The following is a 12,698-nucleotide window of genomic DNA, read 5'->3' on the forward strand; positions in this document are numbered from 1 at the left end:
GCACCGATTCTTTTGTGCTAATTTCACCATTTAAAAATACCACCATTTCGAGGACTTATTTATATATTTAACCGCAATTTAAGATTACTTATAGAAATTACAAAAGAATGCATTAATGCTAGAATACACTTTTATAATAATGATCTATAAAATTTTATTCTTGGTGTAATTTTTTAGACGTCAATGTCGAGTCTATATCACAATCATCCTCGTTCAATTTAATAGCTAAGAAGTAAATTTCAGCCAAGGCTATGATTAATGCACAAATTATACCTAGTAACAATCTAAATCCAAAGTCTAAATTTCCAATAATCAACTCAACACCTAGGAATCCAAAGGCAAAACCAGCCAATACGGAAAATACAAACTGTGCAACAGCTATGAGTTGCTTATTTATTTGCTTCACTGAAACAAATATAAACATATATAAAATTCTTTTAAGATATTATTTACACTTTAATTTAGAAATCTTACTTTGGTAAGAAATAGTATCTTCTGGTAGTTTTCTCCTAAAAGAGTCGACGCTTTTGGTCATAGCTCGATATTCTCTAGCGTCTTGTTGTGCCTTCAGTTTCTGTATTCTAGCTTCCAGTTCAGGGCTTCGTGGCGTAATTTTTGGTGTTGGTAATTTTATATCCGACTGTTCTAAAAGTTCATGTAAATAAACATTTTCCATTTTTGTCTTTCTGTGTTCTTCCAAGAATGTATTCAGCCATCTTATGTCATCCAATTTTAATAAAATATCTTTTCGTTTGTCTCTACCTGACTTTTTCAAAGCAACAATACTAGGTGGAACGTTATTTGTTTTCTTAACATTTTTTATAACAAATTCAATTAATTTCTTATTCGGATTTATTTTTATGGAAGGATCTTGGATCGATTCGACCGGCATTTTTGTATTTAAAAAGGAATATTCTATTATTAACAAAATAACATTATTAGCAAAGTTTTATATGTTGAATATAGAATTGGTATTACTTTATGTTATATTAACTATAAAGTAGAAAATATTATTATGTACGATATGATATAGCAGTGAAATATTTATAGAGTAATATGTAACTTTCTTTCAAGATCGTCATAAAATTCTTTTATTTCATTCTCTTTTTCTTCAAAAGTATGATTTACTTTTTCACACTTTTCACTCATATCATTGACAAACTTCTCCCACTCTATTTTCCTTATTTCTCTGTTTTCTTGCAATGCTTTATCCTAGAATAGTTATGAAATACACCTATTAACGATTAACATGAATTTTGAGTTTGTATGAGATCAAAGAGTTTATTAAAATTAATTCGTACAATATCAAAATTATTTTCCCTTTGAAGGACTTTTTCGCACATGCTCAGGGCAACATCGACGTTTGCTTTTAAGCTAGGTAAATGGCAATCTCCAAGTTGCTCTGTTCGATCAAGTTCATTTTCTTTCAATTCTGTAGAGTATTCAAGTATTTTGAAAAGACGTTCCACTTCTCTGTCGCCTCTCTTCTCCTATAAACATATAATCTACAAAACTTATTTCCAGAGACAATGAAGAAAGAAATTATAAAACTAAAGATCTTATGTGAATGTGAATGTTAAACCTCTCAATCTGGAGTTACATTGATATAATTTAAATCTCACGAAGTATTGTAGGTTATACGTGATAAGATGTTATTTGAACAATTAACATAGTAACATGATACTTGTTTTCATTCTTCGTTCTCACTTATTCGGCAACCATATTTTACTAAACATCATTGTCAAACAGTTGAGAATAATAACTTACCTGAAATTCACGTAGAAAGAAGGTAATTTCACCTTGAGTGAATGGTCGATGATCGAAAAGTCGACTCCAAATTTCACCGATGTCTACGAAAATATGATATCGCGAATAACATTATAATGAATTGTCATGACAATAAAGTGTATACTTGAAATTTATCAATTTACAATCAATCCTTATATGCCGCACCTTTAGTAATGGTCGCCATGATCCTCCGTGAAATCGCGGGACTATGCGTAGTACAGATATCGCTGTTATGTCTTAACTATTGCTCAATTTTTTCTCTATTTTACTTTCTTCGTTGCATAAAATCGATTTCTCAATACAACATTATAAAATGCTAAGGGTAATTTTTACTTTTTGTTCCATTTAAAATTTTCGACTAGTTTTGGTTCACGAACAAGTATTTACTAGTTTAATTTATTGTATTAGATCGTCCCATAAGTTCGTGCCGTTCAATATTCTGAAATTGATCAGGATAAAATTTGTAATCTAATAAAAAACAAAGAAAATTTGTCAGTTGAGGTGATTTCTGAAATTTCAAACATAGTAACATCAACAATTCATAGAAATTTGAAACAAATAGATATTGTGCCAAAGTTCGAAGTTTGGAATCCACGCTAACTTATGGAACAAAATTTTCTTAATCGTGGTAGAGCCTGGTTGCGTAAATATTTCTGTTAGCATATAATAAAACCGAATCTTATAAGATATAAAATATAACAATCTCCAGGCTTATTAATGGATAAACAATTTGAAAATGTCAACGTTTTAATGAAAAGCGTTAAACTAAATTTGAATAAAATATCCAGCAAGTTTTGGAGCGACGATACAATGGCTTTGCCAAAAGAAGGGGAAGGAGTTGTTGAACGAGAAGAGGTTTACTATTTTTCATAAAATTCCATCATACGTTTAAAATATTACTTCAAGTTGCAGTAGAAAACACGGCACGAACATATGGGACGACCTAATACATTTGTATTTGTACATACGTAATTGGTTATAATAATATAATAGTTTGTACACAAATATATGCGAGTTCGTGGCTTTCATAGATTGATTATAGAGAAAGTATAAAAAAGTATAGGTATTTGTTGAATGTTTGCATTCATGAATATACAATTTGCGCGCGATTGTTACATGATTGTTTTATCAGCTTTTAGCGTTTCACAATCGAGGACATACAGGGTGTTCGGCCACCTCTAGCAAAAATTTTAATGAGCGACAGTAAGTTATTAACAAAAGTTATTAACAATTAAATTCAAAAATTTCAAATCGTTCTGGAAAAATTATTTTCGGTTGCGGGGGTCAACTACAATCATTTTTGGTGAGTACACATACCTCCGAAATCCTATCTACTTTCGAGAAAAAAAATCGAGTAGGTGGTGAAATTTTTCGGCGAAAAAAAATTTTTCAAATCGTTCTAAAAAAATTATTTTCGGTTGCGGGGATCAATTACAATCATTTTTTATCATTACACATACCTCCGAAATCGTACGCACTTTCGAGAAAAAAATTCCTTACTGAAAATCCAATCAGGTGCCTAAATTTTTCAACGGAGAAAAAAAATTGCAAATCGTTGTGGAAAAATTATTTTCGGTTGCGGGGGTCAATTACAATCAGTTTTTGTCATTAGACATACCCACGAAATCCTGCCCACTTTCGAGAAAAAAAATAGAGAAGGTGTGAAATTATTCGCGAAAATTAAAAAATTGCAAATCGTTGTGGAAAAATTATTTTCGGTTGTAGGGTTCAATTACAGTCATTTTTGGTGAATAGACATACCACCGAAATCTTGCGCATTTTCGAGAAAAAAATTCAGTAAGGGCGGCACTTTAAACGTTAATAACTTTTTAACGAAGCTTCCATCAACAAATTGGTATTCTTGATTTTTGTCTTATTTTGGCCTCTACTATCGCTCATTAAAATTTTTGCTAGAGGTGGCCGAACACCCTGTATAAAATCCCTAAGCGACGATGCAACAGTACGATTTTCAATGTGACTGTACATAATTTCTTTCTCAGGTTACAGACGCGTTCCGTGAATTATCGATCGAAAATTTGAGACATCACGGGAATTGCACCGTGCGATCGAATACGCGATCTACGATGGTGGGGATATCCGCTACCTATAAATGCGAAATTCTGTTCGATCGTTGGTCGTTTGTGTCGCGAAACTCGACGGACTTCGATATCGATATCAAGCATTTAGACGTGTAGTGTACAAAATGGATTGCTTCTTGCAACTCGCCCTATTCTTTGTTGCTCTGCCGTTCACAGTGTAACAATTACTATACAACTTTTATCGATCCTTTTACTTTCTGTTATAATTTTTTACGGCAGTAATATGCAGGGAAAAATTGTAATGGGAGATTCTAGAGACCAAAATGAAGAATATCAATTTCTTGACCGAGGCGTCGTTAAAAAGTTATTAACAAATTAAATTAAAAAATTATTTTTGGTTGCCGGGGTGAATTACAATCATTTTTGGTGAACACACATACCCCTGAAATTCTACCCACTTTCGAGAAAAAAATTCTTTTATATTTTTGTTTTTATTTGTAGTCGACTAATAACACTAATCTAATGATTTTTACAATAATATTAGGAAAATGATATTTAAACAGTAATACGTACTCGAATAACGATGTTCGAAAAATAACATTGAAATTAGTAATGTTTGTATAACGATTTTGGAAGAATAATTCCAAGTTTATTCGTATCATTGAATAGTAAATTGCTCCAATAAATCCAGTTTCATTTGAAGTTGAATGTGCCGTTTTCATCGGGAAAACAGTTAAAAAGTCAACGTTTCATACGAATCACGGTTGATATAGTTTTGTTCAATAATTGATTCTACCAGGCAAGAGACAGTAATGGATGGCGTGTGTCAGTGTGCCGCAATGCCGGTTGGGAAATCAGAATCAATCATCGAACGTTCTTTCGAGTTTAATGTCACGTGCAACGAGGAGGGGGAAGAGAAGTGTATTAGATTTTGCATCGCTATGGTAAACAAATAATATTTAGATAAATAAAAATACGATAAATAGCAGCGTGGGTAGATGAGTATTAAACGATCTATGGAAATTCTGTTTAGGCGGAAACCGCGAAGGACAAGGCGCCAAATATCATTTGTGAGAAGCTAAACGGCCACGTGGACAATCTGTTGGTCAGTTCTTGATCGTATACGAATCATTGCATTTAAAAATACCTAGAAATCATTAATTAATTTCAAGCTTGAATTCGTTGTACAGGTTTCGAAATTTTTATTTAGATTTATCTCTTCTATGGTCTTAAATTTCCTCGATAGAAATCATTTTTCAGGTCAGAATGTATGCGAACGTCTGTTCCCCGCCCAACTGGAAGTATACGAACAAGGAGGAAAAGAATCCAATCTGTTGTCACGAGGGAAAATCGATACCTTGCGGGAATCCGACGCCATCGATCCACGATTAAACGAATCCATTTGCAATTATCACATAACTTGTTAGTTAGTCCTCGGATAAAGTGTCAGTTCCACGGACACTATAGTTTCCTAAAATTTTAAGTCTTTTATGTAAAAAAAAGTGCTAATGCGTGTTACTTTTTCAACCTTCCCCATCCATACTTCTTTATGGAGATCAGATACAGCCTTTTGTGAAAAAACCATACAAGAATATAGAGATCTAGGACAAACTGCTGCATTTACCATTTGGAATTTAATTTTTCTTCGCATTTTCGATTTTCTAAACCACTACGGTAAGGGTACGGTAAGGGAGAGATCGAACAGTTATTTTAGTCGTCGATCTAGTTCGAAACAATTTTTTGGGATAGTTCGATTCAAGATTTGATCAGGTGTCGTATATCGAAGGTTCCCCGGTCGAAAATCGTTGGCTTAAAAGCATTAAACGGTGGTGCCGTCCGTCGCCCTGCTACCTCCTCCTCCTCCAGAGACGATTATATCTACGCAGGCTGAGTTTGGAGGTAGCAGCGGAATACAGAGCACCGCTCACGGATCCCGAGATATCTTCTATTTCGTCAATGGTGTTCCAAGAGCCTCGTCCCAGAAGCCGCGGCGTTCAATAGAGGGTTTGTTATCGCTCCCTCGACTTCCTGGCGATGAGTCCTTCGTCGTAGCTCTCTATATCGACCTTGCCAGCCCCGGGAGGCCATTGTGCGCCCGCGGTTTTCTCCTCCTTTCTTCTCCCGATTTAATGACTTCGCCATTTTCGCGGAACCCCGTCCACCAACGTAGAGAAATCCGCTCGGTTTCCTGCCCTCCGCCACGCTGACACGATTATTTTCACAACGTTCGTTTCGACAGCGAGGAATTTGTTCTGGACGATGTCGCGTTTCATTTCTGACGAATCGAGGTGTTTACGATACCACTTCACCCGCCCCCTCCGCCGATTTTAACTTTTTCACCAGCCCACTTTACTTTACTTTCTCATACATTTCTAATACAAAGTCAACGTTTTTCAAAGTTACAAATTAGACACGACAGTTATGGAAAAGTTTTATTACTAGACTGCGGATCTTCATGCAAATTCATATTTTTATTAATAAAATTAATTAAATTGGAGCTTTGTAGAGGGTTGTATGAACCCCTAGATATAATAATTCGTACCTTATTTTAAGTATTTCTTATATTCTTGCATATTAACTAAATTCTGTAGTTTTTTGAAAATTAAAATTTCCCATAAATGCATAAACATCCGCGGTCTATTAATTACTATAGGTAGATATGTGTTAGGTCGTCTCATAAGTTCCCGCCGTTCGATATTCTGCAATTGACGAGGATAAAATTTCTAATTAAATAGAAAACAAACAAAATTTATCAGTTTGGGGGATTCCTGGAATTTCAAACATATTAACATGAATAATTAATAAAAATTCTTGATATACATACATATAGAAAAGGTCCGTGTGCTCGGTCAGTCAAGTGTGATTCGTTTAAATATGGGTTAAGAACCACCTATAGTACTCGTGATATAGAATTTAGTAACAGCCATGAAATGGACCGTTTATTTTGAAAGTGGTGCGAGTCCATTTTTGAAAAAAATGAGATATCACGTAATTCATGCTTAATTTAATGTAAATTTTTTATCTATAACTAGTCCGTGTTTAATTTCTTAAAAAATTCCCATGTTTTGTACAATTTAAAATTGGTTGGTAAATGAAATTGCATAATCATCGATTATGAAAGTGGTGTAAGTCCAATTGACAGAGGTAGGTGGCTTGGCAGATGGTTGCCGATGGTTATTACGATGTAATAACACAATGTAGAAAACATGATAAATTCATTTTACATGAAACGAAACGAGAGAATTTCGTTTCAATAAAAAATCTTAAAAATGCGATTAAAAAACAGATAAGAAAAAACACTAACGAAGAACAGGTAAATTGGTTGCAAATATGTTGGATGAGATTTCTCAAAAGTGCACCATACACTATTTTATAGAAAACATCGATGAAGGACAAAGAATTTAAAACTATAAATTTATTACCTACACGTCATGGAAGACCGTGAAAATTTGAAAAATCGCCCTGGCGCCTTTGTACCATGATGCCAGGCCTATAACTTATGAAAAATATAAAGACATCAAACAGTTATTACCTTATATACCTCCGGTGCATCATGCATATTTCGAAACACTGCCACATGCAGAGCATAAGTAAATACTATCAATATCTTGTAATTTTAACAATGTAATCAGCGTCTAAAATTAAAAATACTACTTCTATTTTATGTCGTCTCATTATTTGAAAATAAAATTGGATCAATACGAAGTATATTTTAAGTGATATTTGATTATTAAAAATTGAATTTAAACGACTTTTACAATTGTCTAATTTTGAAAGTGGTGCAAGTTCATTTGCAGCCCGTAACTATACATAATTTTAGTAAAATACGCCTAAAACAAATTTCTGTAACCAAATTACATATTGATAAAACAGTAGAAACATTGCCATACTTCATATAATTTGCCTAAATTTTTTAATTTATAGATATGTTAACCTTGAATTTTCTCGAAACAAGAGAAAATGGACTTGCACCACTTTAAAAATAAACGGTCGAAATATCAATCGATCGAAAACACTGAAAAATAGGAAATAACAGCTGTTTTAAGATTCGTATACTTAACTACGTCTGCGTATACGTATTATTTAATATTTATTTTTGTACGTTGTATAATACAGTATACAACGTAAAAATTTTAAAGAATGAAATGATTAGCGGAAAAATGAAGTTTAAGAAACACTGGAATAGTATATAAACTTTTACATTTTTCTAATGCTGTGTTATAAAAAATACATTTATTAGTAACATTTTGTCTCATTTTGTATAGTGGAAGAAATCTAACAAGAAGGAAAATTAAAATTAAAAATACTACTTCTATTTTATGTCGTGTCATTATTTGAAAACAATATTGGATCAATATGAAGTATATTTTAAGTGATATTTGATTTTTCAAAATTGAAATAAAACGACTTTTACAATTGTCTAATTTTGAAAGTGGTGCAAGTTCATTTGCAGCCCGTAACTATACATAATTTTAGTAAAATACGCCTAAAACAAATTTCTGTAACCAAATTACATATTGATAAAACAGTAGAAACATTGCCATACTTCATATAATTTGCCTAAATTTTTTAATTTATAGATATGTTAACCTTGAATTTTCTCGAAACAAGAGAAAATGGACTTGCACCACTTTAAAAATAAACGGTCGAAATATCAATCGATCGAAACGTTTCTCAAGATTTGGAACCGATGGTACGCGGAATCTGAAATGCATTATTGAAAATTGAATAGGAGAGGGTGTCCCCGGGCACAGGCGTAAGATAAATCTCAATCAAGCGGGAACGCGGATTCGAATTGGTTTATTCAATAATGTGTCACGTAATCGAATCTCCGGAGTAACACCCGGCAGAGTCCCGATGGATGAGTAAATAATTCTACGCCGGTAGGGATAATCAATGCACAGGTATTACCATGTACGTATGTATATACGTCGTTAGTTTGTTAACCGAGATATTAGTTTCCGAGTGTTTCCGCGCGAGCAAGCGGGCACAAAGGCTCACGGAATAATATGGCTCGCAAGAACGGATCTCGAACAATCGAATCAACCCCTTGTTTTCCTTCCTGTCTGTTTCAGTCGCGTTTTATTGGCTAAGAATTCTGTGTGCCATTTGTATTTTACGAAATCAATTAATCGTTCAAGGCAATCTTCTTCCCCTGTACGTTGAGTTCTCCAATTTTTACACACATGTTTCTCAAATTGTCATCGAACCCTTCGACATAGAAAACTTTTTCACGTATTTTTTAGAATAAGATTAAATTATTTAAGTATTTTGATGGATTTTCATTATTTATTTCAATTGGACAAGTCTTAAATGTGTTCTCATATTGTTTTTTAGTTTTTTCTTCTTCTTTTCTAGCTTTATATTCTACTCATTATGTTATTTCTTGGAGAATGGAAAAAATTTCAATTTTTCACAATCGAAAAATATCAGGATGAATAATCAGGGTAAAAAGTGATAAATAAGTGCAAAATAGTGTTAATGAAATTATAGAAAAGGTTTAATAAACCTAAATTCAATATTTGAATGAAAAAATTAGAAAATTATTCTTTCATAAAATACTTCGGAAAAGAAAAGCACCCTCAGCGTAATATTTAACTAATTAATTATTCACCGTTAAATAAAACTGTAAAATGGAGGAAAAAAGAATTGTGTTGGGAAAAATCTTCTTTGTGAAATTCAACTTTTTTCAGAAAAGAATTACAATGTAGTTTCTAGAGTGAGCTTGCATTTAGGAAACGGTGGTTGTTGGAAGATTTGTGAGAAAATGATTGGTCGAGTAAGCCTCTATCAACAAGTATAGATGTTAGTAGGATACCTTTGTGACGTAAATGAGAGACATCATAATCTAATCGACGATCATTTGATCGGAAATTAAACATAATATCGCAGATAATGATACAACGTTCAGATTCGCGGATGTAATAAATAGCAACACTGTCTGGTCGATTGTTGAAACTGTCGATAGTTGATGGTTCGTTGGCAATAAGATAAGATTCTGCATGGCGAGAGTTGTTCCCCTTTTCGATCAGATGTCTTTTCGTAACCACTGAAAAGTATAAATCTCCTGCAGGCCATTTGTTTAGCATCCGAAGCAGCCTCTAACGACGTCATCGCTTGAAACACGTAGCCTTTGGACCATTAATTCAAAGTCACCGGCAGAGCTCTGTATAATGAATGCCCTCGAATGGAAAAAGTGATCAAAATAGATCGGGGACGTAACAGAACGCCGAACGCGAACGCGAAAAAGAAACAGAAACAGAAACAGAAACCAGAGGCTTCGTTGACTTACGAGGATGGGGTTTCGTGTAAATTATCAGAACACAGAAGCAACGGAAGTTTTATGGAAATATTATCGGAAAGCAATGAGAGCGTGACCCATGCATGATATTGATATTAATATTAGCGCCGTTGGTATTTGGGAATTTGAGCTTTTTAATCCGTGCGTAAGATCTACGAGATCTTGAGCACGATCTGATGTGTCGCTAATAAAGATAAATCACTTGTTCGGCTAATGCGACGAGGCAAATGAGGACTAAAGCGAAGCTGACGAGTGATCGATTTTGTCAGCTGTTAAGATTGTTGTTTAGAACTTTTAGAAATATTTGTTTCTTTAAATTAAACACTCGAAGTGAAAAACAGATACATTGATTGTTTTTTTTTTTTTAATTCGAGTTTTACGTCGCATCGACCTATGGGTCATTAGCGACGATTAGGATCTGTTTCCTTCTTTCTGTCCGGTCATATGCAGTGGTAGATGTTGATGTCCTTTAGGTAGTTCAGGGTATTTTCTATGTGCTTCTTTGTCGTCAGAACTTCTGTCGATGTTATTTTATATTTCTGCCTTTGGGTGTTGAATCCCCTGCATTCGAATAATAGGTGGTTGGTTGTAATGGTTTCCTTGCAGACAGTGCACATTGGTGGTTCTGTTTTCTTAATTAAGTATTCATGTGTGAGTTTGCAGTGACCAGTTCTAAGCCTGGCCATGATTATCCTGTCTTTCCTTCTCATATTGCTGCTAAGCATTATTTGGAAGAAATCTTGGGTAACGTCATGTGTTTTTATTTTCTTGGATGTGGTCCATATTTTATTCCATGTTTGTTGTTCGATATGGCGTAATGCAACGATGAGGTCTTGGTGTGGGACTTGTCTGACGATGTTATCTGGTGGAAGTGCTGTTGCTTCTTTAGCGGCTATGTCGGCTGCTTCATTCCCTTTGATGCCTTGGTGAGATGGAACCCAGGCTAGGGTTATTTGTTTACCGTTATTGATGAGATCCGTATAGGTATAATGGATGTTTAGAATGACTCCATGTTCGGTTCCGCGATTTACATTTGCTATTGCCATGAGTACACTCATTGAATCGGTGAAAATGATGGAGGGTTGGACATTGTGGTTACGTATGTGGTTAAGAGCTTCAAGAACTGCCCAGGCTTCTGCTATAAAAATGGATGAGGTTATTGGGAGGTGGAATTTCTTTGTCGTGGTGTCGCAGACGATGGCAGCTCCTACTCCCTGGTGAGTCTATGATGCATCAGTGTATATCGTTTGATGGTTTGGGTATTTGTCATACAGTTGTTGGAAGTAAAATCTATGTTCTGTGCTGCTTATTTGGTCTTTAGGAAACCTTGCGAGGTCGACGTTGATTTCTGGTGTTTTTAGAATCCAGGGAGCTAACTTCCTGAATTTACATGGAATAGTTGGTGTTGATGTAATCACAGTGAAACTATCGCATTTGGCAATTCTTCCATAGAATGGGTTTGGAAGCTTGGGTTTTTTAGCTTGTAGGTGGGTATATCTGTTTGTAAATATGTTGTTGTATGTGGGATTATTTGGAGTGGAGGACATATCTGGATATTGTATTTCCACGAAAACGATTAATCTTCGAATTATGTGACGCCATTGTGAGAAATTGTACACATTTCTAGACGGATCAATGCACGATCGATATTATTGGGAATCCCTGGCCTTACGTGTACTGCGCATGCGTTGCTTGGCGTCTGTTGCATCACGATGTCCGATGAAAGTAGGTATACATAGTCTCTTTATTGAAATATAGTTTTGGTTATTTGTTGTTGAAGTGATTTATAATCCAACTATTGAAATTCTTATCAAAATTTACTTCAGTATAATTCTTGTTAAAGGTATAATAGATCGTCAAGATCACTAAAATTTAACTTTACACAATTCCAGTATAACGAAACAAATAAAAAATTTAGTTTCCCGATTAATAAATCATTGTGCTTGAAATAACGATTATTACGAAATTACTGTTTGTAAATATGTTGTTGTATGTGGGATTATTTGGAGTGGAGGACATTTTGGCTGCGTATTTTATGCTCAGGTATTTCCTTCTTTGTTCTAATGATGGTTCTTTTGATTCAAACAATATGCTGTTTATTGGACTAGTCGTGTAGCTTCCAGTGGCTGTTCTTAGAGCGGCGTTATATGTATACATTGATTGTGTTAGCTAGTGAAAACGTGGATCTCTTAATTTTTTTAAGGACAGATAAGAAAAAATTGAAAAACTACCAACATATCTGAGTATAGTTTGAACCTGAGAGGTACATTTTATATGGTTCATCGCCAAGTATGCAGTGATTGTGATAACTAGGGAACTACAGGTAGGAAAATAATGATCGATTCATGGGTAAGAAAGTATCCCGATACTTGTGAAAATTTAATAGCCCATTTATCTAGAGTTCATTTGTTTCAGATGTTCAAAGAGTTTGATAGCCAGTGATCGTCGAGTTCCAAAATTCTTCGGACGAGTGGAATTCCGCATCTTCGAAATCCAGATAGAAGTACGATAGTGGTATTAAGAAACTTCTAGATGAGAAATCGTCGAAGCATCTTTGAGAAGTTGATTCC

At 34.3% G+C, this 12,698-nt stretch overlaps 3 protein-coding genes across 3 annotated transcripts; 1 reads left to right on the forward strand and 2 right to left on the reverse strand.

Annotated features, from left to right (window-relative positions):
• Positions 1–7: 7 nt before the first annotated feature.
• Positions 8–1,009, reverse strand: LOC122402621 (transmembrane protein 199). Its single transcript, XM_043405564.1, has 2 exons — positions 475–1,009; positions 8–405 (listed from the first exon to the last, which is right to left on the reverse strand). Exons 1-2 carry the CDS (start codon positions 890–892, stop codon positions 155–157), a joined length of 669 nt encoding a protein of 222 aa, XP_043261499.1. The 5' UTR covers positions 893–1,009; the 3' UTR covers positions 8–154.
• On the reverse strand, positions 548–2,018 carry LOC122402624 (biogenesis of lysosome-related organelles complex 1 subunit 5). The gene is made up of 5 exons (XM_043405566.1): positions 1,954–2,018; positions 1,768–1,850; positions 1,302–1,490; positions 1,022–1,212; positions 548–645 (listed from the first exon to the last, which is right to left on the reverse strand). Exons 1-4 carry the CDS (start codon positions 1,970–1,972, stop codon positions 1,045–1,047), a joined length of 459 nt encoding a protein of 152 aa, XP_043261501.1. The 5' UTR covers positions 1,973–2,018; the 3' UTR covers positions 548–645; positions 1,022–1,044.
• Positions 2,019–3,955: 1,937 nt separating this feature from the next.
• Positions 3,956–5,219, forward strand: LOC122402685. Its single transcript, XM_043405674.1, has 4 exons — positions 3,956–4,044; positions 4,627–4,771; positions 4,861–4,932; positions 5,088–5,219. The coding sequence occupies exons 1-4, from the start codon at positions 3,992–3,994 to the stop codon at positions 5,217–5,219; spliced, it is 402 nt and encodes a 133-aa protein (XP_043261609.1). The 5' UTR covers positions 3,956–3,991.
• The last annotated feature ends 7,479 nt before the right edge of the window (positions 5,220–12,698 follow it).

This window comes from Colletes gigas, unplaced genomic scaffold (assembly GCF_013123115.1).
Source record: "Colletes gigas isolate AHSC1104 unplaced genomic scaffold, ASM1312311v1 Colletes_gigas_Sc00038, whole genome shotgun sequence".
NCBI lineage: Eukaryota > Metazoa > Arthropoda > Insecta > Hymenoptera > Colletidae > Colletes > Colletes gigas.